The sequence below is a fragment of the Squalius cephalus genome, assembly GCF_949319135.1.
Source record: "Squalius cephalus genome assembly, chromosome: 20".
NCBI lineage: Eukaryota > Metazoa > Chordata > Actinopteri > Cypriniformes > Leuciscidae > Squalius > Squalius cephalus.
This window is the reverse complement of record NC_137141.1, coordinates 12,324,189-12,350,414: the sequence shown is the minus strand read 5'-3', so window position 1 is coordinate 12,350,414 and position 26,226 is coordinate 12,324,189. Positions and strand designations below refer to the sequence as shown.

General features: G+C 37.1%; 1 protein-coding gene across 1 annotated transcript; it reads right to left on the bottom strand.

Annotated features, from left to right (window-relative positions):
* Positions 1-21: 21 nt before the first annotated feature.
* Positions 22-25,404, bottom strand: tyro3 (TYRO3 protein tyrosine kinase). The gene is made up of 19 exons (XM_079853970.1): positions 25,082-25,404; positions 19,341-19,524; positions 16,026-16,126; positions 15,751-15,921; positions 12,210-12,296; positions 11,873-11,988; positions 11,078-11,258; positions 9,092-9,234; positions 8,590-8,728; positions 8,255-8,381; positions 7,837-7,931; positions 7,650-7,745; positions 6,882-6,962; positions 6,675-6,767; positions 6,154-6,275; positions 5,931-6,040; positions 5,645-5,804; positions 5,078-5,214; positions 22-2,053 (listed from the first exon to the last, which is right to left on the bottom strand). Exons 1-19 carry the CDS (start codon positions 25,137-25,139, stop codon positions 1,633-1,635), a joined length of 2,622 nt encoding a protein of 873 aa, XP_079710096.1. The 5' UTR covers positions 25,140-25,404; the 3' UTR covers positions 22-1,632.
* Positions 25,405-26,226: the final 822 nt, after the last annotated feature.

Here is a 26,226-nt window from a genome sequence, read left to right as displayed (position 1 = left end):
AGCAATTTTAAAAATATGTAATATTATTGTATTGTTAAATATTTTATATTTTTGACATTACATGCTATATTGATTTCACTTTGTCCTTTAAAGCCACAACCCCAATAAACTTCAACTCTGATGATTTGTAGGTCTAGAATAGATGTTTTATTTACAGTTTCTGAAATAAAATGGAAAACAACAGTTGTAAGCACCACCCAAATGATCAACATTCTAGCTATTTATAGTCTGAAAAAATCCACATTTTGCTTTCATTAAGGGCATTGGTTACTCTGTTGAACTCTGTATAGCTCTAACCATAATAAAACCATTCTAGTCTGTCTCGGCTTCTGTTGTAATTCCCTGGAATAAAGTTTTATCTTCACGGTAGGTATTTCACATGCAAACATCATCTTCTTTGCCCATTTCATTGATTTGAGAAAAGCAGACAGCCCTTTACAAGAGTTAATAACACTGAATGATGCGTCAGATTTATCCTCAACACATATAACAATGTTTGTTACATGATCTAATACTCCAAAACTGAGTTTCAGCCGTACACTGATGAAGTGAAATACAACGGCTTCTGATTTTAAAAACAAACACTGAAGATATCTTTCACACAACTCATTAACAGGTTCAAAAACACAATTAGCAAAAACAGACTCATTCTGTGCCGCATAATAAAAGGAAAATGAAACTTGCACTTAATAAAACCTAAAGTCCCTTGATATCCCACCTTCAAAATGCTCTAATGAGGGTTTGCTGTACAGGTAAAGCGTAATATTCCGGTTTAAATGAAACCACAGAAAATGCTGTAATCCACGCACACACACAAAAAAAAAACGTGTTGACAGTAACATGCTTAAAATGGAGGTGTATAGTACAATTGTTCTATGTAAATTAAGCGAAATGATGATTATGTCAAAATGATTATCTATGGCAATGTTTTCTGCATAATTATTCAGCAGTGACACAGATGACAAATCTTTCAAGGGTTCCCTGCTGCAAAAACACTGTTTCACAGAAATAATTTAGAAATCATACAGCGTGCACAGTTTAATCAGTAGGCTATTTAACCCGGAACATTCATTTAAGTACAAGTATAAAACCGACAGTCCGAGCTTATGTCAACGTATGCATTTTAAATCCAAAGGAATTTCTTCATGCAATGTAACAAATGTGCCGGAACTGTTATAAAACAAAAGGCACCACATATGTGAGTCCCAGGACGTGATTGACACTTCACACGTACAAAACACACAAATAATGCCGGAAATATACCAGCAAAGACACATATATGCACAAGGATTAACAATAACATTTTACACTTCATAAATCACAGATCTGACTCTAAACATTGCATTTGTTGAAACACTGGCTTTGCTACAGTCATGATTAATAATTACCATTGAAATAAACATGTCAAATCATGTTTCTAAAAGTATTAGCAGCTGATTGTACGTCCACGTCATGCCTCAAGAGTTAGCATAGATAACAGTTCTTCGTGTTAAGTATTATTCCTGGAATTTCACCAGTAAAACAACTCAGGATTTTTTTTACGGACTTACTGTTCTTTTACAAGAGTCTTTACAACTTGTGCAATCATTACCTACGAGATTATGTAAGCAGGGGGGTGGGGGGCAACACAAATCACACATTAATGATGATGTCCTCTTCCTCGTCCCTGATATCCTCCGACAGGCCATCATCAGAGCGCCTGCTCGCTTCATCAATACCGCCGCCGTGTGGGCCGATGATGTATCTGTAGTCTCCACCAATAGCAAAAGCAGCTCCCGATGACACCATTAGCCAGTCCTTTTCGTCTTCCTCTATTCCTGCACACTGCCACGGTACTCCCCAAGAGGGATCCTCACTACTACGGGTCCCGACATCTGCGCCCGGGCCAGAGGCCTGTTCTCCATCCTCTTCCTCCAGGTTCACATACAGCAACGGCTCTTTTACAGGAGCTGGATTCAGCTTCGCCCATAAGAGCTCCAACTGGTCAATGAGGTGTTGGAAACTAGGACGGCACTTTGGGACAGGAGACCAACAGCTGTGCATGATTTCGTAACTGGAAGTGAGAAAATACGGAAAATAGCAGAATGAATCTCTAAAATTGGCAATCAAATGAGAGTTCTGCAACTTTAGTATTAAATGCACTACTGTTCAAACTTTTGTGGTCAGTAAGACTTATTTAAAAAAATATATATATATACAGTGAGGAAAATAAGTATTTGAACACCCTGCTATTTTGCAAGTTCTCCCACTTAGAAATCATGGAGGGGTCTGAAATCATGTCCACTGTGAGAGACATAATCTAAAAAAAAAATTCCAGAAATCACAATGTATGATTTTTTAACTATTTATTTGTATGATACAGCTGCAAATAAGTATTTGAACACCTGAGAAAATCAATGTTAATATTTGGTACAGTAGCCTTTGTTTGCAATTACAGAGGTCAAATGTTTCCTGTAGTTTTTCACCAGGTTTGCACACACTGCAGGAGGGATTTTGGCCCACTCCTCCACACAGATCTTCTCTAGATCAGTCAGGTTTCTGGGCTGTCGCTGAGAAACACGGAGTTTGAGCTCCCTCCAAAGATTCTCTATTGGGTTTAGGTCTGGAGACTGGCTAGGCCACGCCAGAACCTTGATATGCTTCTTACAGAGCCACTCCTTGGTTATCCTGGCTGTGTGCTTCGGGTCATTGTCATGTTGGAAGACCCAGCCTCGACCCATCTTCAATGCTCTAACTGAGGGAAGGAGGTTGTTCCCCAAAATCTCGCAATACATGGCCCCGGTCATCCTCTCCTTAATACAGTGCAGTCGCCCTGTCCCATGTGCAGAAAAACACCCCCAAAGCATGATGGTACCACCCCCATGCTTCACAGTAGGGATGGTGTTCTTGGGATGGTACTCATCATTCTTCTTTCTCCAAACACGTTTAGTGGAATTATGACCAAAAAGTTCTATTTTGGTCTCATCTGACCACATGACTTTCTCCCATGGATCATCCAAATGGTCATTGGCAAACTTAAGACGGGCCTTGACATGTGCTGGTTTAAGCAGGGGAACCTTCCGTGCCATGCATGATTTCAAACCATGACGTCTTAGTGTATTACCAACAGTAACCTTGGAAACGGTGGTCCCAGCTCTTTTCAGGTCATTGACCAGCTCCTCCCGTGTAGTTCTGGGCTGATTTCTCACCTTTCTTAGGATCATTGAGACCCCACGAGGTGAGATCTTGCATGGAGCCCCAGTCCGAGGGAGATTGACAGTCATGTTTAGCTTCTTCCATTTTCTAATGATTCCAACAGTGGACCTTTTTTCACCAAGCTGCTTGGCAATTTCCACGTAGCCCTTTCCAGCCTTGTGGAGGTGTACAATTTTGTCTCTAGTGTCTTTGGACAGCTCTTTGGTCTTGGCCATGTTAGTAGTTGGATTCTTACTGATTGTATGGGGTGGACAGGTGTCTTTATGCAGCTAACGACCTCAAACAGGTGCATCTAATTTAGGATAATAAATGGAGTGGAGGTGGACATTTTAAAGGCAGACTAACAGGTCTTTGAGGGTCAGAATTCTAGCTGATAGACAGGTGTTCAAATACTTATTTGCAGCTGTATCATACAAATAAATAGTTAAAAAATCATATATTGTGATTTCGGGATTTTTTTTTTTAGATTATGTCTCTCACAGTGGACATGCACCTACGATGACAATTTCAGACCCCTCCATGATTTCCAAGTGGGAGAACTTGCAAAATAGCAGGGTGTTCAAATACTTATTTTCCTCACTGTATATATATAATAATAATAATATATCTATCTATCTATATTATTATTTTTATTCAGCAAGGATGCATTAAATAGATAAAAACTGACAGTAAAGACATTTACATTACAAAAGATTTTTTATTTCAAATAAATGCTGTTCTTTTGAACTTTCTATTATTATCATCAAAGAATCTTGACAGAAATGTATTACGGTTTTTCACAAACAATATTAAGCAGCAAAAATATTTTCATTTTCAACATTGATAGTAATAAGAAATGTTGCTTACACACCAAATCATCATATTAGAATGCTTTCTGAAGGATCATGTGACACTGAAGACAGGAGTAATGATGAAGAAAATTCAGCATTACAATTACAGTAGCTGTCAATTATTTTTTTTCTATTTTTAATACATTTAAAAATGTAATTTATTCCTGTGATGCAAAGCTGAATTTTCAGCATCATTACTCCAGTCTTCAGTGTCACATGATCCTTCCGAAATCAGTCTAATATGCTGATTTGCTGTTCAAGAAACATATTACTATTTTTATTAATGTTGAAATCAGTTTTTGCTGCTTAACATTTTTGTGGAAACAATGATACCCCTCAAACATTAGTGGTATGATTAAAAAAAGAAAATAAATGTATACTTATTTTTTAAATCAAGGATGCATTATATTGATGAAAATTGACAGTGAAGACATTTATAATGTTATAAAAGATTTCTATTTAATAAATGCTTTAGTAAATGTAATAAATAAATGCAAATAAATGCTGTTCATTTAACTTTCTATTTATCAAAACATCCTGAAAAAGGTATCACCATTTCCACAAAAAATATTAGGCAGCATAACGGTTTCCAACATTGATAATAACATTTTTACTGCTTAACATTTTTAATAAGAAGAAATGTTACCTGAGCAGCAAATAAGCATAACAGAATGATTTCTGAAGGATCATGTGACACTGAAGACTGGAGTAATGATGCTGAAAATTCAGCTTTAGAATCACAGGAATAAATTACCTTTTTAAATTAAAATAGAACATTTGTATTACTGTTTTTACTGTATTATTGATTAAATAAATGCAGCCTTTGTGAGCAGAAGAGACTTCTTTCAAAAACATATTTTTTTGACATTAAAATAGAAAAGTTTTCAAATTATAACTATATTTCATAATATTACCGTCTTTTCTATATTTACTGTATTTTCTGTATCAAATAAATGCAGACTTTGATCAAATAGATGCCTTTTTTCAAAATGAATATATTTAAGAAATTGTATATTATATATTATAAAAACAATACAACAATTAAAACGTACATGTCACCAGGGCAATCTGGAGGCTGCTTGAGTCTTTCTCCTTTGATAAGATACTCGTAGATTTCTGAGTTCTCCACCCCTGGGTAAGGTGTTTGACCTTTGGTCATGATCTCCCACATGGTCACACCAAATGCCCACTAAAAAAAAAAAAAAGAAGCCCATCAGTACCAGGAACAGTAACAGTGAAGGGCTATGTGGTGAACCCAGTAAAGAAATTATAAGCATTTCAGTTTTCAGAAATTGTGTGATTTTAATGTAGTACATTATTACATGACTCTCTTGGTTTGATTCTTTTGTGGTCAAATATTTTTATACAATGACCACTAAACTGTATAACTGACTGTCCCGATTCCAAGAAACTAGTTGTTTCTACATATCTGTGCTAGTTTTGTATCTCTCATTTAACAATGTGGACTTGTCCGTCATAATTGCCAATGTGGATGTGTCACGTATTAATTAAGTAAATAACCATGTTGCTTCCCATTGGGGTCTGGCTCACCCTATCAGGGTTTATTCTCACCTAATAATATTAAAGAAATAATGTATGAGACAAATAGTGTTCATTACCACATCACTCTGTGTTGTGTAGACATTGTCTGCCAGGCTTTCCAAAGCGATCCACTTCACAGGCAACTTAGAGACAGACCCTTGTCTATAGTAGTCGCCGCTGTAGATTTTCTTTGAGAGACCAAAATCTGCTACACACACGCTCATATTTTCATTCAACCTAAAATTAAAGATTCATTTTAGGGGAACATAAAAGGTTACTCATCATTTGGATAGTTTATATGCCCATTAAATATGATCAGTAAATCATGTTCCTTTTACACAGAGCTGACTTGAAAAAACTCACATGCAGTTGCGAGCAGCCAAATCCCTATGGATGATGTTTTTGTTGCTCAGATACTCCATCCCTCGAGCAATATCCAGCATGAACTGGATAAGAATCTGCTGAGAGAGGGACTACAAAAAACAAGAGACATCAACAAACATTTACATGGAGGAATGGACCCAATACATCTGATGTACAGTTGCTGCATGTGTGTGTGTGCGAGGTAGTGACAGGAAAAACTTACAAATGGTTCATCTCCGAGGCGTGACATGAGAAGAAATGTGTGGAGATCTCCATGTTTCATAAAGGGCAGGATCACCATAGGAACAGGTAACCGCTGCTGGGCTCTCCTGTGCAAACTCACACCTGTGGGAGCGAATCCACAATCATGTTGAAGTAACATCTTCCAATGAGTCCTGCTTGATAATATCCACGTCAAAATGGAAAGGAACTGCATTGACTTCACTTCAGTGATAAGCCTTGATGTGAATTTGTCCCATATCCCTCACGAAAATTAAGGAAAATACGGTTTTATTGTGGTAAAAGTGTAGTAACCATTGTATAACCAGTTTTACTACAAATTCCATGGTTAAACTATGGTTAGAAAGCAAAACCATGGTTAATTTGTGGTTACTATGGTTTAACTCCAGTAACCATGTTTTTTTTGGTTTTATTTGTAGTAAAACCATGGTTAATTTTCGTAAGGGATGTTAAAGCAAATAGATTCTGAGCCAAAGGCCTAGCAAGGAAAATGTGTCCACTAACCAACAAGCGGAATGACATTGGGATGATGGAAGTCTTTCATATAGGCAGCCTCTTTCAGACATTGCTCAATGTCACTGGATGAGTTAATGTCAGCTGTAAGAGCACGGAGAGAGATGCATGAATGCACAGAAATAATGACAACACCAATACCATGGCTCACAGGAATCCAACTGTTCATTGAACTAATCATTTTAGATTTACACTTACTTTTTAGGACTTTCACAGCAACCTTCTGCCCAGAGTTATTCTCCGATTTGAGAAAAGCTTCTCTCACAGAGCCAAACTCACCTAGAAAACAATATTATTTTAACAGCAATGAACAGTTTTTAAAGGTAAAAACTGTGACCCCTGTGTACTGCATTAGTATAATAAATTATACTAAGTCCCCCTGTGTTTATTTGGTGCTTTTAATATGCTATAAGACAAACCATGTGCAAATTCATAGGTCAACACCATTGCTGAGTATTTTCTCCTTAAAACTGCAGTGAACCAAAGACTGTCTCAAAAACACGTTTTGAAATCACTGGTGTTTCTGCGTCACAAACTACCTTGTAAACAATCAGGTCAATGTGTGATCGTCAATGAGTGGATCTCTGAGCTGGTGTGAGTGAGTGGAGGCGGGGCTAATTTGCATATTCATAGAACCGTATATGCTAAATGAGGCAAGGGTGTAGAGTTACACTCAAGCTATTTTAAGGCATGAAGACATTTTTTTCAAGAAAAAAGAAAAACCTTTAAATAATATAATTTTGGTGATCAAAGATGAGTTTTAAAGGATAAAATAATTGAATACAGGGGGACTTTAAGAATTTTATTCTTCTGAGATGCAGAAAAGTATCATAAAGGACATGCACTGTGAGGTTTAAGACAGCATATATTATTTCAATCATTTAGATCACTGGTACACAAAGTAGATCACTTTAGGTCTCGTCCCAACAAAAAGAGATTAAAATGAGCATCCGGGTCATAATGTACCTTTTCCAAGCATTCGTCCCAGAGTTAAGAGCCTTTCAGAGATGAGAACATCCTGTAACTTGGCCATCAAATCACTGTTGATTCCAAGACTGTCCACTAGATGGATACAGAGTCAAAATTCATAATTTCCTGAAAAACAAGTACTGTAGGATCATGTCAATGATGGTGCAGTCATGCGTGCACTTACATGTGGTTTCGGGGAGCTCAGGGAACTGCCTGTTGAAGGACCTGGCAGCTGTAAAGGAAACTGGTACTTCTGTTCCTGGAGCTGCGAATGCAGACCTGAAAACAAGCCCAAATGTGATAAAATGACTCAAATTTCACTGTTTTAAAAGACATTTTGGAAATGCATCTAAACCCAAACTGCCCAACAAAAGCAAAACACACAAAGTACATCGTAAATGGAACTGAAAAAATGGACCAAGTTCTTGGACTACACACTGTATGACCAGTCTTCATTGATTTTGAGCATAGTTGATCCAAACTTGACTGTGAAAGGACAGATCACAGTCTAAGAGACCAGATTTCAGTCCTAGTTCAGACACAGTGTGTGGTTTGGGCAGCAAATAGGGTGTAATAATGTAAAAACATAAGTAAACACATACCCAAACTGGGTCTCTTTGCCTCTGTTGCGTACCATTACAATCAACAGGAGTCCCACCATGGTGGCCACAAGAAGGCCGAAAAGAAGCCCCACCCATATGTGGCCCCTCTGGGTCTGAGCCTGCGTGGCTGAAAGGACACAACGAGAGTGTTAATCACCACTTCTGCTCAAAAGTGCCTGACACAACGCCATTCCTGCATAATGAGCAGCGAATGAACACACACAGGCTATTAGAGCGCTGCATTATGAGAAAATACTGTCACAAAAAAAGCTGCAGTGACTGCAGAAATCCTGATTTCAAAGAGGCAGGAGGGGAGACAATTAGAGTGGACAAACCTGACACAGGCATCACAAGAACAGGCTGACTCCATGGGCCACATCCTGCGTTTGTGCACGCAGCAACCTGGAAGGTGGCGTTAAAGAATCGCCCTGCACCCGAGAGACGGGCAATGTTGTCCTTAAACAGTAAGGGATCCTATAGAGACAGAAATCATAAAGGATATGCGTAAAGGTTAAGGGGTTATTTCGACACAGATAAGGACACAGTAGAAGGATTTAAAAAAAAATTGACAGCCAATCAGAATCCATACTGTTAAAAAGCTTGAGTATTTAAAGTGGCAGACGACAAAACTATGATATTTATAACTTATTATATATTATATCTTATATATATATATAACTTTTAATAAACTGAACATTATTGTTCTTGGTGTGAAATGTTCCAAAATTCATCAGTCTGGAAACAATACAGATTCAGAGTTGAATCAGTTCAGGGCAATAACAGCGTCAGTGTTGTGAAATTTCCACTGTAAGTGTGTCTTCCTTTATAATGATGTACCTGATTCTCTCCTCCCTGTTTCCACTGCACTTTATATGCTAGTAACCTTCCACAAAGCTCCTCCTGTTCCAGTGCCGCCCAGGACAGAGTGAGCTGCTGCTCGCTGAGTTCAAAGGTAAAGTTCTTTGGAGCTGCTGATGGTGCTGTGTATGAAAGATATGAAAACAGTAAAAAAGGGAGCAATTGCCAGTGTACAGACAAAAGTATGTGTCAAGCGCCTCTGCGCAACAATAAATGATGTCACAGCCAGGCCCAGATGGAATTTGTTCACATTTTTTCCACTGATTTGGAGGAGAAACAACCTCTGGAATCTGTGGAATGGATTTTTAAGTGGAGAGGAGTGTAATAGTGGATAAAAATGGAAAATAAAACAAAGCGCAAGTAAACCAAATCCATTTAAAATAATTCCAATGACTGTTTTGGGCAGTAGGTGGCAGAATATTGGACTCTGTATGTGGCAGCAGTGCATTGATATGGATTGGGGACACGCACAATGGCGCATTGTACCACTCAGCCTGGAATCTACTGGACTGCTGCCAGTGCTACCAGTTTACAAACATGCAAACAGGGACAACTTCAGAAACCCCTTCTGCTCCTCAAACCCATCCATCAGCTCCTCCCCTTCCAAACCCACTTGCCCTAGGCATCTGGCCAGAACCCGCTCTCTGGGCTGTTTGTTTACTTCCAACCCACCAAAATTTTGGTTAGAACGGCAAACGGCCGTTTTAAAAACGTTAGTCGCTCATGACTGTCCTTCACAGAACTTTGAACTACCACAGTTTGGAATTAAATGTCATCTTTAATTAGCCCTCCCTGATCGAAACCAAGTCATTTAGTAATGTATGCAGCAACCATGTTGTAGAGAACTTTAAGCTTCTTTTGAGATGGATCTGGATTCAACAAAAGCTCCTTCCTTCCTCTCTTTTGTGTACCTCAACACTCTTCATACAGACAGATAGTATGGGATGATCATATCAAATTTCACATGAAAAAAGTTTTAAAAAAAAAGTGGTAACACTTTATTCCGATAGTCCACTTTAGTCATTCTACTAACTATTAGTAACGCTTCAATTACATGTCAACTAGCAGTCATTAGAGTATTAGTAGACTGTTTGCTTAATATCTGCTAACACTTTATTTTGATGCTCCCCAACAGATATTCTACTGACTATAATTAACTTTGCAAATACATTTCAACTTATTCTACTAGCCTGAACCGTAAGCTAATAGTCTACTAATATTCTAATAAGATTTAGTTGGCATGTAGTTGCAAAGTTACTTACTACTTAGAATTACTTATTCTACTACTTATAGTTAGAAGAATGTCTATCAAAATAAAGTGTAACCAAAAAATTTATAAAAAATACTTTAATTGTCATGTCACAATGGTCCCTTAAATACCCGTAAAAATAGGCTTAATTTTTAAACGTTAACATGAGTTAGGAACTTTCTAACAGTGGACACATAGGGGACTCTGCCTTCAAATAGTTTACTTATAGTCTGGATGGGGTGTTTGAACATCAAGAAACTTACAGACATCACCAAAATTTGTTTTTATAGAAACTGCACTCATAAAGAACAAGAAATATGTTCAAAGAAATATTTTAATAATTAAAGAGAATGAAAAAATGTAGAATAACTTAACTTAAGAAACCATTTTGATCAAATTCCCTGATATTTGCAGGTTTTTCATGCCTGTGGGAACCTTACCATTCTGAAACTCAAAAAGTAGAGGAACTAGCTATGCCAAGGTCATGGGTTCGATTCCTAGGGAATGCAAGAGCTGATCAAATGTTTACTTTGAATACAATGTAAGCTGCTTTGGATAGAAGTGTCTGGCCAAAATGCATGAATGCAAATGCAAATGTCTGTAATTTCATCAACAGCAACGCTGTTCAAGCTAAAAAGCCATTTATGTTAATTTGACTAATAGAAAGAAACCACATGCATACATAGCATCATTACCTTATCTAAAGTTTCACATACCTGCCTCTGGAGTGTGAAAGTCCACCCAGGGAGAGAAGGGGGAAGAGCCCAACTCATTATCACACCGGATTCTCACACTGTAATTTGAGTAACTGTGGAGCCCCCCAAACACATGCTGGAAGGGAGGAACCACAACATCCAGATCAGGAAGTTTCACCTTCTTTCCAGATCCCTTTGACACCTAGAAATGGATTACAGGCAGATATTCATCTTTGTTAAGTTTACAGATTTGAATCCTGAGAATTTAGAAAGAAACTTCATTTGCTTACTCTTTTTTTAAAGAGATTCCTAAAATTGTTTACATGCAGAATATTTTCTCAAGAGAGCAATGGTACTTGCTCTTCTGGCCGGTTGCATAAACTGCTTAGACTAGTCTTAAAAGTTAGTCATCTAATTATATTCTTCAAGACTGGTGCTAAGTTTTTAAAGTCAGTTATATAAAAAGGTAGATCGGTCTAATTTGAATCAGAAAAGCAAGACTGATTACCTCGACTAATTTCTAGTTGATCAAATTAGGTCTTAAGACACAGTCTGACTAAGTTTATGCAACTGGCCCAGATGTAGTGAGGGTCTGGTTAAAAGTAGACCATACGTCCTGTTCCTAACATCTGCCATGTGTTACACAGGAAGTGAAAAGTCATACGGGTTTGGAATGACAAGAGGGTAAAATAAATGATTTCGGGGTGAACTATTCCTTTAACAACCAAGCACTAAGACTGTACGGCCATAGGAAGAACACAAGGAAATGAACAGAAAAAGGAATGCAATAATGTCAAACACTATGTAGTAGCATACCTGTATAGTGCAGGTGGAAAGCTGTGAGTGCCCTGTGAAACCTGGACTCCATGTAACTGTTATATTAAGATCAGACACATGATGTACCTTGACATCCCGGGGGGAATCAGGACGGACTGCACATAACAATCATATTTAAAGAAACACATTATAACAACAACATTTATCTTCTTTCTACAAGCCTTTTGTGGTTGTATTTGTATGGATGCCTGTTTATGATGAATTACTGTCAAAACAAAAACCAACAACTATTTTTGAATTTTGAATGCGATTATGCTGAACTACAGCAATAAAAGTAGTGTGAGTGGGAAGTAAAAAACACTGTGGTATGTCTCACCTTTAATGTGCACTGTGCCCGTGCGTGACACGGAGATGCCTCGAGCGTTCTTGGCCTCACAGTAAAACTTTATACTGTCATTCACACCTGGTTGAGCAAATAAAAAACAAATCACTGGTCAGTGCTTCACCTGCAAATAAGTTTGCAAAAATGCATATTAAATATCATTAAGCATGTCAAGAACATGCATGGGTCACATTTCACCCTACAATCTAAAGGGAAAAAAAGGGAGAATATATATTTGCATTAAAACAAAAAACATAGTTTTTATGACGATTAAAATAAACATAGTTTAAAATACAAATATAATTATATTTGATATATTTTAAATATACAAAATATGATTATCTATACTGTGTGTGTGTGTGTATGTATATATATGTGTGTGTGTGTGTGTATATATATATATATATATATATATATATATATATATATATATATATATATATATATATATTAGGGCTGTCAAACGATTAATCGCGATTAATCGCATCCAAAATAAAAGTTTATGTTTACATAATATATGTGTGTGTATGGAGTATAATTATTTTCTATATATAAATACACACACATGCATATATATTTAAGAACAATGTGTTATTTATATATAAAATATTTATATATAATATAAATTATATATAATATAAATATATATACACAGTATATACATGCAAATATTTCTTAAATATATACATGCATGTGTGTGTATTTATATATAGAAAATAATTATACACCGTACACACACATATATTATGTAAAAATGAACTTTTATTTTGGATGCGATTAATCGCGATTAATCGTTTGACAGTCCTAATATATATATATATATATAGTTAATCTTATATTTCATACAGTTGATTGGTGACGTACATTAAGCAGGGCAACAACTCACTGCGTAATGTGTGTATAACCTATAGAATCAATCTGGTGAATCTATCGACAATAAATGAATCAATCGTGAGCATATCAACCAGGTGAAACCAAAGATTCAATGGCCCATTCATAAAAAGAGCCACTTATAAGTATAGTTCACCAAAAAATGAATATATAAATATATATTTATAATTTCATTATATTCATGAGTTGCAAAAAATAGTGAATAAAAAAGGTTTTTTTTATAAATCAAAGAGAATAGACAAAAAACATCCTCATGTCTCATCTCGCCTCATGAACAAGGACATGACAGCTGTCACATTGTTTTATATGATGACAGAGCAAAAAAAACAGTTTTCAGCTCTGAGTGAGTCACAAACTCATTTCTGTTGCTGATAATAGGAACACATGACACAGACTTAATGACTCAATGATTTCTAAGCATAGGCTGTTAAAATGGAAAGTTTACTTTACTGGGCTTTACCACACAGGCAGCATTGATTACTATAATGCATTCCCTCACAGAATAAGAGATCCAGTTACAAAATGTAAAGGCAAGGCGGGAAACTGGCCTTGACATTATCCAGTAACAAGAGGCTTTTTCTCCACAAGAACATGATGAGAAATTTAAACAATGTATCAGACACCTCTAAAATATCAAAATGTATTTTCGTTAAAAAGATATTTTGTTGGTTCTATCAAAAAACTGTACAGGTTTGAGAAAAACAAATCACTTTGATAGTTCAAAATGAGGCCAAAAATACCCACAAAGTCACCCTGTTGCTAAAAAGGCAATTTTACACTATTTACATGTAAGCACAAACTTGCCCCACTGGAAACATCACGCAGTTCGCCTATCTGCAAAGTCGCCCAATCCACTGAAAGCAACAGCGACTCAGTTCTACATTTGATCTGCCTAATATATCATCTCACAGAAGATTTGAAAGAGGATATAGGAATCTTAGATGTTTCACATGATGTTTCATAATGTGACTAATATATAACTGTTTGCTGTTGTGAGCAAACTAACGTTCATGGAATATTTAATAAAGGAGAGTTATCTAATAGAGGAGCAGTATTGGGGAGTAACTAACTTAACTAAATTTATGGTAGCATAAGAGTAGCTCAGGTAGTAGTGTAGTGTGACAAAACATTATATACTTGTTTTCTCAAATACTCAAATACCATTGGGAAGCTGGGAATGTGAAAGCAACTCGCACTTGGGTGCAAACTTGTTCAGGAAGTAAAGTAACCTGCGCATGCATTTTAGCTGATGATGACATCCCTAAAACAACAAAGCGCATGTAGGGTTTAATTTTTCATGAGTTCAATCAGAGCGGCAAATTAATGGCTCGCAATCCACTGTCTCCTCAAAAGAGTCTGTTTGCAAGCTGTAGAAAGCCGACCTTCATGTGAAGCACATACAGCAAACCCAAGTGTCGTTCACTCTGCTGTGCATAATAGCATGAAATTACAGACCCTTTCCAAAAAATTTGAATATCATGGAAAAGTTTATTTATTTCCATAATTCCATTCAAAACGTTAAACTTCCATAGATTATAGATTCAGGGCCCACAACTTAAACGATTTCAAGTATTTAGTTGTTTATTTGTACATAATTTGGGCTTCCAGCTCATAAAACCCACGAAAACAGGATTTCAAAAAATTAGAATATTACATGAAATCACACAGTAATTACACAGTGATACCATGGTCATTGAACCAGGTTTTGGTTATTTTGGCAGTGTGTGCAGGTGCAAATCCTGCTGGAAAATGAAGGAAGCATGAAGTGCTCTGAAAATGTCCTGGTAGACGGCTGCGTTGAGTGGACAGCACAGTGGACCAACACCAGCCGATGACATGGCTCCCCAAACCAACACAGACTGTGGAAACTTCACACTGGACTTCAAGCATCTTGGATTGTGTGCCTCTCCATCCTTCCTCCAGACTCTGGGACCTTGGTTTCCAAATGAGATGCAAAATTTGCTCTCATCAGAAAAGAGGACTTTGGTCCACTGTGCTTTATTAAATCCAGAGTCAACGCAGCCATCTACCAGGACATTTTCAGAGCACTTCATGCTTCCTTCATTTTCCAGCAGGATTTGCATCGGCCCACACTGCCAAAATAACCGAAACCTGGTTCAATGACCATGGTATCACTGTGTAATTACTGTCTGATTTCATGTAATATTCTAATTCTTTGAAATCCTGTTTTCGTGGGTTTTATGAGCTGGAAGCCCAAATTATGTACAAATAAACAACTAAATACTTGAAATCGTTTAAGTTGTGGGCCCTGAATCTATAATCTATGGAAGTTTAACGTTTTGAATGGAATTCTGGAAATAAATAAACTTTTCCATGATATTCTAATTTTTTGGAAAGGGTCTGTAATACAAAACACAATATATTGAGAACAATCGCTCTCGGACCACACCAAACGTGCCCATCAAAATGTGTAAATAAAACTTACTTACAATACTTGCATTTTAATAACACTATGTTGTAAGTGTGTCCCATCGGTTAATCAAAAGTTCTACACACAATTGTAGTCTTCACGCCCACTTGAACACTTGGGCCAAATATCACAAATATGTCATGCAAGTACACAAGTGGTCGAATGCAAAGACCGCAAGTGTGGGTATTGGGACAGGTCCTTGGTTCCTCTCACCTTTAACAAAGAGAACTGAGGGGGAGGGCATGAAATCACCCTTCTGTTGGTCTCCCAGCCACCACAACACCTCCACAGGTTCTGGAGGACCTGATGCAGCACACGTCAGGTTGAAGGGCTCCCCTGCAAATGTAGCTACATCCTCTGGTTCCTCCACAAAATGAGGCACACCTAAAATGTGAGCAGTAAGAGGCAAAAAGAGTAATATTTGCATTAAAGGACAAAGATATGATCTGAGAAATGCACTACTTGAAGGATTCAGAAGAAGAAAATACCTTCTACTGTGATCCAAGCAGGCTCAGAGGAAATCATCGTGCCGTGATATTCAACTTCACACCAGTACTTCCCGGCATCTTGTTGCTGCACGGATTTAACACTGAAGACAAAGAAACACTCAGATTAGGCACTCTTCAAAGGGTTAAATCAACCACAAATGAAAATTGTGTCATTTACACACTCTCATGTTGATGGAAACCAAAATTACATTTACTGTTGGGGGTCGCATTACAAGTAACATGAGAAAAAGTAATGATTGCTTTTTTCAAGTAACTAGTAAAGTAACACGTAACTTTTAAATTTACAACAAAATATCTGAGTTACTTTTTCAAAAAAGTAATGTTTTCTCATCATTGCCTGACACCTCTCCTGTCCCCATGTTGAGAGATATCGAGAGTAAGTGCAGAGGCGCTGTGCGAGCTGTGAAAACACGATGATACATTAGAAAAAGTAATGTAGAAGTAAAGTAACGCATTACTTTCCATAAAAAAAGTAACTTGAAATGAAGTAGTTTAGTTACTTTTTTAGGGAATAACTCAATATTTAGGGATTTTTTTAGGGAGTAACGCAATATTGTAAGGCATTACTTTTAAAAGTAACTTTCCCCAACACTGGTCAAATGTGCATCAAGCTTAAATGCAAATGTTCACATATTTGCAACATTCACATTGTTTTTTGTTTTTTTTTTAACTAAAATAAGCTGAATAATGACACTATTATCTTTTTAGAGCTGTTTTACAGCTAAAATTGTTTTCCTTTCATAATTGAAAAACCTTATTACTCTTATATTCCAGTCTATTACCGTGATGCTGCTTTGAAACAATCTGTATTCATATAAAGTGCTATATAAACAAATGTAATTTGACTTGACATGACATAAGACTAAGAAAAGTAGCAAATCCCAAAACTTTGTGTAATAATGATCATGGAATAATGACACATCAGTCTCAAAGTTTTACAACTAGAAGAGAGCCATTCAGTCTAAGAGTGCTAAGATTTATGTAGACAAAGGTCAGTTGCGCAAACAGCGGCATGAATTGCATTCACATATAAGAAATGCATGACGTATACATTTGTTTACAACTGACACCCACCTGGTGAAACTAGTCATTTATAGATTATGCAGGCAGCATGGCATGCAGCGAGGAAACGTGATGTCTATATAATTCACTAAGCCAGTTTCTCTCTCCACCGTTTGTTATCCTCTTTAGCCTAATCTTACAGCAAGGCAGCACTTACAAAAGCAAATTTCCACCCAAACTGTGTTTAGTCTAAGAATGGCCTAAAACAGATCTAGGCAACTGGACTGTGTCACGACACGTGCAAGAGATTATCAGCCTTCACAGCGTTCAGTAAAGCAAGCTCATGTTACTAATGTCTGCATTACATCTGCATTATAGGGGAGACATATACCTGACTGCTCAACAGAAAGCTATAATTGATCTCCAAAGGTTGCTATGTGTGTGACACTGTTTGTGAGTTTTAGATTTATACATTTTGATTTATATGGCCTATCTGTATTTATTTATTGTGGTCTTCATGTGAAATGAAGTTTTAGAAGCTGACTGAGCTACAATACCATTTAAAAGTTTGAGGTTTTCAGTTTTCCATTTAAGCATATTCTAAAATGTAATTTATTCCTGTGATCAAAGCTGAATTTTCAGCATCATTACTCCAGTCTTCAGTGTCACATGATCCTTCAGAAATCATTCTAATATGCTGATTTGCTGTTCAAGAAACATTTCTTATCATCAATAATTAACAATAATAATAACAGTTGTGAAAACAATTGAGCTCCTTAACATTTTTGAGCTCCTTTTTCGTTTTTCTTCGATGAATAGAACATTGAAAATAAGCATTTATTGTAACATTGTAACATCGTAAGTGTCTTTATTGTCACTTCTGATCAATTTAATGTGTTCCTGCTGAATAAAAGTATACTTTCTTATAAAACAAAATCTTATGGCCCCCAAACTTTTAAATGGTAGTGTATCCTAAACTATCCTGGTTAAGTTCAGGAATCGAAAAATAAGAACCTGGCACACTGTTTGCTCACAAAACATAGTATTCACATCCAATTTCATATTGTGCTCAAGAATTTACTTACAAACTCTGTTTGTATAACTCTGAAGGTCAGAGACTGGTTACAGTAACAAATATTTTAGACTTGATAAAAAATTCCTTGATAAAGTGTATTGACCTTGGTGTCTTTTACCATACAGACAGTAATGAATGTCATTATCTGATTTTGGAGTTGTGAAATCCAACAAAAAAAGCACAAACAACTGTTCTGGTGTTTTAGCTCTGCGCCCACACTGTGATAATAAAAAAATGATAGTGATAGAGACACTGAGTCACAACCTCAAGGCCACAGTCATGACAACTGGACAAGCTCCCTTTTAGACAAAAAGTGTAAAAGACAAAGATTTTTTTTGTTTATTTGCCCAAACCAAGATAGTCTACCCACAAGTCTCTATGATATTCTGGTGTCTACATGGCTCCAGCCCCTCCTTTAAAGATAGGGTAGGCAATTTTTTTTTAAAACACTTTTTACTGATTGAAACTCTCTTCACATCCTGATTAGCAATCAATATAAGAAGTGGTCTAAATATTAAAACGCACATTTATCTTCCGTTGGAAGACACAAGACCAAAAACTGTTCGTCCAATCATTGCATTCGGTCCGAATGCAATGATAGGATGTCCGACCTGCCTGTCAACATATGTACTTCCATACCTCTGCTTAACCCTGTTCACGCAGACATCACACGTCATCAGCGTGTTTCATGCTAGACAGACAGATGACGCCACAAACAAACAGCAGCCGCCTTTTACAGTTCCTCCTGAACCAAAACAATGAGCTTATGCTGCGTTCACGCCATCTCATAACCAAAATTACAGGATGGCAACCCGTGATGTTCTACCTGGAGCTGTTCATGCCCTCAAACTCAGATGCGTTTCTATGTCAACACTATCAACGGCGAAATGAATCTGCAGCAGTCCGGTGGTACAAGTAAGAGCACTTTAAGTTGTGCGCGTTTATTATTATTGTAATATTATGTGCTTTGAGACTTGTCCAGTGACACTTTGCAGACTCTGCTCTGGCTGTGTGTGTTCATGTGTTTTGAAGGAGGCGTGGCTTTGGAGAAGCTATGAGGGGAGGGTGGGATCTCATGCTTTCAAAGCTAGCTTGCTATTGCTAGCCAGTCTGCAATTGCCTACCCTACCTTTAATGTACATCTATTGACCACTGGCAAAAACAATTCTGAACAACATCAAGGACCAGGGCACAGTTCCAGGTTCACACCGTCCTACCTGTAGAAGGTCTCCCAGTGATGTGCATCCAGTGTGATGTACATCTGATCAGTGCTGTAGATCTTCTCTCCATCCTTCATCCAGATGATCTCAGGTTCACTCAAACCCTCAAAGGCACAGCCCAGACGAGCCATGTTACCCTGAGTCACCGTTTGGTTGGAAGGGTTTTTGGTGAACCGTACCCCTGGAGGACACACAATTTGACTAGGGTGACCATCTGGTTATTGCTCTGTTGCAGGACAGCAGATGTGATGTTGCGGGACATGTGTAACAGAGATAAACTTACTACTATTATACTTATATACTATAAAAATAGATTTACATTAGTTGGAAAGCCTATATGCCATCATGTTGGATGATAACGTTTTAAATCATCAATAAGCTTTGTTAATTGTGACCGGCTCTGTGACTGACACACAATTCGCCCAGGTTCGAGTGATACAATGTAATTTACTCTACGGGACCTTTTCAGTCTACTAAATTGAATAAAAGGCTATAGGTAAAAAAAACACATTTTAAAACTGTTTCTGTTTTAAAGTCAATAAAAGTGCATCTATCCATCATAATGAACTCCACACGGCTCCAGGGGGTTAATAAAGGCCTTCTAAAGCGAAGCGATCAGTTTGTGTAAGAAAAATATCCACATTTAAAACTTTATAAAGTAAAATAACTAGCTTCCGACCAAACAAACATACGGATTCGACTTAAGTCTAAGCGCAACTTATGCGAGTAATGTGACATACTGCTGATATTTACACTACGCCACTTCCGACGTCACAAGATGCAAGTAGACTGCGTATGGCTGTTTGGCCGGAAGCTAGAATTTGACTTTGTAACGTGTTAAATACACAGAAAAGTATTTTACGGAAAATTGCAGGGGACCTGTTAGCATGCAGGGTGCCTATAACTATAAATTATTAGAAAGGTCTAAGGTTAAATTATTCTAAAAATCGGTGATGGTAATTTTTATTTTATTTTGTCAGGAAATCTTATGCATCCACTGAGAAAAAAAACAAAAAAAAAAACTACTGTACACTTCTCTACATGAAAAAAAAAACAAAAAAACATTTGGATGTAAATGTGCAAATGTAAATTGTGCATATGAATTTCATAAAAACTCAACTTCTATCTATCTTTTCATAACTACTAAACTTCTGTCTGTCTGTCTATTTTCTACAGTATCTATCTATCTATCTATCTATCTATCTATCTATCTATCTATCTATCTATCTATCTATCTATCTATCTATCTATCTATCTATCTATCTATCTATCTATCTATCTATCTATCGAGTAGGTGCACCCAAACTTTTCACATTATATTGTAACTGCATAGTAACAAACCCAATAATTTACATCACATGCTTTGTTTGTGGCTTTTTGCCTCTAAATGTCGTCTATCAAAAAACAAAACAAAAAAAAAACAGCCCAGACCAAGACAGTAAACTACATCCCAAAAATTTGGAAATACGTTTCATATTCCCTTCAACGGGCTTTTGAGCATTGTTCTAAGACGTCTATTGTACTGGGACAATTTCTGGCATCTCTGTCAGTGTGCAAGCTCTGATTGTGGACAGCAGACGTCATGCATGCTGCAGATGTCTGAACGATCTACTGTGACAGACAACAACACACAGCTGGCCAGAACATCATTCCCCAGGAAAGAGGTAAATGAGGAAACTACAGTATCCTGTTTATGATGTAACTCTAGAATCAATAGCACAGGCTACCTGTCTAGGGATGGGTATCGTTAAGGTTTTACTACTCTTACCGATACTGCTTATCGATCCGGTATGTTAACAGTATTCGTATCAGTTCGGGTCAGAATTCGGCACAACACCGGGTTTCGGTACCCATCCCCATACCCCATACCCAGGGATGGATTACTGACCGGGCCTATGGGGCCAGTGCCCAGGGGCCCTTGCCTACCAGAAGCCCGGGGGGGCCCTGGGGTTTAAGGCCACGCAATCCAGTTTGGTTCAGAAAACCCATTAACAATAAAAACAAATGTTTATTAATTCTGTAATATATGTGTACCATAGCCTACACAAGGCCTCTTAAACAAGGCACATGGACTATGAGGGCTCCCTGGAACTTACTGTTGGGCCCTATGTGAATATGAAGGCCCTGTGGAGTTACAAATTTAAGAATCTGTATAAGATCTGCTGATCTTATGTCCTTACATAACAGAACAATACTAGGTAGAGAACATTGAATTTATCATTTAAGGTTATGATGATGATATCAGCTGTTAATCAAAGTTTCCAGCAAGAGATTCGTGCCAGTCCTGTTCTCTCTATTGTAAGTTAAATGAGTCAGATTGGTAGTCTAACAAAGATATCAATAGCAAGATTAGTTTTAACATTATGTGACCATTGCATATCGACATGATGAAAATATTCATTCAAAATCATTTGTGCATTAATGCTGCATAATTATACCTGAGAATGCTTTGACGAGTTTCCACAGCGCACAATGCTTAAGGGAACGTCTGCCAATTCCACCAACTGCGGTAAACGTAGTCTATAATGTGTATTATTTAAAATTACTTTGGAATTTGAAAACGACTGTTTTTAAATGTTAAAGGGGGGGGGTGAAATGCTATTTCATGCATACTGAGTTTTTTACACTGGTAAAGAGTTGGATTCCCATGCTAAACATGGACAAAGTTTCAAAAACTAAGTTGTACGTTTGAAGGAGTATTTTTGTTCCAAAAATACTCCTTCCGGTTTGTCACAAGTTTCGGAAAGTTTTTTTCGAGTATGGCTCTGTCTTACGTAAGATAGAGCGGAATTTCCTTATATGGGTCCTAAGGGCACTTCTCCGGTAAGATCGCGGGCGCGCGCGCACTCGTAGACCAGAGCAAGAGAGCGAAAGCAGTTCGCCATCAAAGCGCCCTGCCCGGCTTTTGGGAAGTCAATGTCACCAAAGAAGTGTGTTTTTGGTTGCCAGGGCAAGACAACCCTGCACAGATTCCCAAAGAACCCAGCGTTAAGGAACCCGTGGATGGAGTTTGTTTTCCTGAGCATAAACGGAGTTGTGTAAGACTGTTGTTCCCTGCATTTCGACGATGATTGTTTTATAAACAAAGCCCAGATCGACATTTGCAGATCGTCTAATGCTTAAGGATCGAGCAGTCACAATGATAAAGGTTCGCGGTCGTGCGTTGGAACGGTGAGTAAAACTGTTGAACAAATGTCTCTGTGTGTTGTTAGCTTGGCGCGTTAGCACAGCTAAGCTTCGCCCACACGGCCCGCCCCCAGCCGCTCGTTTTTTTCCGGAAAGACTCGGTACAGCCAATCTTTCAATTAAAAATATAATAAAACAAAAGACTTTTTGGAGATATGAAGGATGCAATATTACTCTATAGGTACTCAAGATTAACAGGAGATTGAGTGAAAATGAGCATTTCACCCCCCCTTTAAAAGCTTGCAGAAGGTTCCTAATGGCAATACTGACTTAGGCTACAGCTTTTCTGGTAGCCTTGAGTGAATTAACTTGTCTAAGAAAATGATTCATAAAACGTATAAATATCAGTTGAGCCAATGAAAATGAAAAGACTAAGTTCAGCTTTAAGAGGGGAAGAAATAGGCCAGGATAAGAAGACTGGGAGAAAAAGAAATATGAAGATGAGGAGAGAGCAGGTATTGAAAAATAATCTAATGACAAGGTTTTAAAGCTAGCCTATTTCTTATAATTTTTTGGCCTTCAAAAGTCTTAAATTGCACATATGTAGATCAGAGAAATCCAAATTTTCTCGGGGGAGCATGCCCCCGAACCCCCCTAACTACGCCGGGGCATTGAGTCTTGTTGCCCAGGGCACAGGAAATTGTTAATCCGGCCCTGAGCTCAATGAAATAACAACTTATGATTTCGGGGGTTTACATAGCAGGCTATTGTCCGGTTTCCCGGCAAAATCGACTGACGCCGCGTCTGATCAAAAGTAACCTGCCTTGTCTTGTCTGTTGGTGTCAGTGGCCTCTTTGCTTCAGGATTTTTCATTGCGTGAAAAAAACGGAGAACAGTGTCAACACGATGCGTGAGATTTGGCAGCCCTGTCTTCACCAACAACATTGTGCATTATATTTATCGAAAAACGATTTTATTATCGAACTGAGGGGGGGCTGGGGGGGCCTTTGGAGATAACTGGCCCCAGGGCCTTTCCAAGTCATAATCCGTCCCTGCCCATACCTATCTATCTATCTATCTATCTAGGGTGAATTACCCTAATGTGGGACACTGCCTAATGTGGGACACCAAATGTCTAGTGTTTGTAGGTCCCCCATAAATACATGAATGACAGTGAAACTATGGATTAGACAAAGCTGTGGTGTCATGTGATCAAAATCACATGACTTATCAAATGTCCAATCATATTTGAGTGTGGAGCAATCATCAAACAGGAGGCACCTTGTGTGAAGACCATCCGAAGGTTAGTGACAGAGTTTTAACAAATTTGATATTAAGGAGTTAAATACATTTTAAACAAAGCAATCCTGCTACTTTTTAGCCTAATATGCTTATGAAATGTTTGTCCATCAAAAAATAGTGTAACTTTGCGTGTATAAATTATATATTTTATATTTTTATCAAATTTCCTAGTGTCCCACATTAGGAAATGTGGTTTCCAAATCCGCAGCATGATCAGCCTAATGTACTTAAATGAGTCAAAAATGTGTGGTGGGGCATGGTTTGTGGGACAAACATGGTTATAATACATGGTTTTAGTCTTGTAATGCAATATTAGAATACTGTTAATGCAGATTTTTAACAGTTAACAGCACGTTTATGAATTAAAGTTTGTTCAAGCTGTGTTTGTTAAGTAAACTGTACTAGATAATATTGTATTATCGGTCTGATGATGTTGAGTTATCCATGTTTCATCCATCCATAACCAAGATAATTACTACACTCTAAAAAATGCTGGGTTGTTTTAACCCAATTTTGGGTCAAATATGGACAAACCCAAACGTTGGGTTAAAAATGTAATTAAAAAATTTAACCCAATGGCTGGGTTTGTCCATATTTGACCCAAAGTTGGGTTTGAAACAGCCCAGCATTTTTTAGAGTGTAACTAAGATTTAAGAGAGAATCTAAAATAAAATAAGATTTTACTATTCTACATGTATCAATGTGATTTTTTCAGTGTCCCACATTGGGGACACAACTGTCCCACATTAGGAAGCCGCAGATTGTCTCAGACGACTTGCAATAAGAGCACTAATATGTCTATAATTTTTCTTATGAATGGGTTATCTGATTTTTCTCTTTTGATTTGATTAGGACACATCCTGGGTTTTTTTAATGGTATTGGCTTCAATCAGCAGTAACAGAATAATAGAGGCACTAAATGGCTGCTAGTTTTAGCATTATTTTAATACCATTTCAAAAGTTTATTTGGTTAAATAATGAATTATGATACAAATAAAAAGTGTGGCTCTTTAATTTAACTGGAAAAAAATAAGAGACTCTTTTTGAAACACGATTTCAAAATCCTTCTCAGCCCGCAATCCAGGAAAATATTAGATCGATAACAAAACCAGAGATCCTGAATTGGCATTTCACAAAATTAGGTCTTATTATTATTATGCGAAAGGTTATAAAAGAGGATTATTAGAACGTTCTGCTAATAAACGTCCCAAATTTACATCGATGTTTATCTTGAAACATTGTGTCCACGTCAACACATAATGAATGAAACACTGCGTTCACAAACTCTGCGATTAGTTCAACAAACTTACCGTGAATTCCCTCATTGAAGTGCAGTAACAAGAGCAGGATCCAAAGAGAAAGCCCCATTATAACATCTTCCGTTAAAGAGCTGAGTTTTCTCCTTCACCTTGTGAAAGTTTGAACAGCGCTGATTAATGAATTAACTAGGTGTTCGTGAATCCCATTATATTCATAGACTTCACAGAAGCTTCAACTTCAAAATCACCCTCTTACATTTAATACATCATGTTTCGGTAGTTAACCCGGTATAAATGGCATTCTTCTCATTGTTTTGATAAATCCTCACAGAGCTCGTGAGAACGCGGTGATCATCGTTCAAGTCAAGTAGCTCGATTTAGAAAAACAGCAGGAAACATCTGAAGAGTCGCAGAGTCGGGGATACGCGCCCCCTGTAGGTCACGTGCCGACACTGCACGTCACTCGGCACAAAACCTCAACTTGTAATTTTCATGTGCATTATATTGTGAAGACGGCATGCTTTTTGCCAAGTTAAATAATTGTTTTTATACAGGCTATTTTTTTTAAATATTATTTTATATGTTGTAGTAAAGGCTAGATAGATAGATAGATAGATAGATAGATAGATAGATAGATAGATAGATAGATAGATAGATAGATAGATAGATAGATAGATAGATTGTGTAGATATATTGATAGATATGTTGATAGATATATTATAAAAAAAGTAATATTGTGAAATATTATTTCTATTTTAATACTTTATACTTTAAAATATAATTTATTTCTGAGATGCAAAATTAATTTGATGTGATGCATGATGAATATTCATCAGCCATCACTCCAGTCTTCAGTGTCACATGATCATTCAGAACAATATAAATCTTTACTAACGTTTATAACGTTAGTGTATATTGTTACAAAAAATATATATATTTTAAATAAATGCTGTTCTTTTTTAAATTTTTATTTATCAAAGGATCCTAAAAAAGTATCACAGGTTATAAAAAAATATTAAGCAGCACAACTGTTTACAACATTGATAATAAATCAGCATATTGGAATGATTTCTGAAGGATCCTGTGACACTGAAGACTGGAGTAATGGCTGATGAAAATTCAGTCTTGCATTACAGAAATAAATTATATTTTAAAGGCTACATTAAAATAGAAAACCATTATTTTAAATTGTAATA

Coding starts and splice junctions, on each gene's coding strand:
- tyro3 (XM_079853970.1), bottom strand. CDS start 25,139: ATGGGGCTTTCTCTTTGGATCCTGCTCTTGTTACTGCACTTCAATGAG. Junction 12,297..15,750: donor CTCAGTTCTCTTTGTTAAAG/GTGAGAGGAACC, acceptor TTGCTCAACCAG/GTGTGAATGACAGTATAAAG. Junction 11,989..12,209: donor GGGCACAGTGCACATTAAAG/GTGAGACATACC, acceptor TGTTATGTGCAG/TCCGTCCTGATTCCCCCCGG.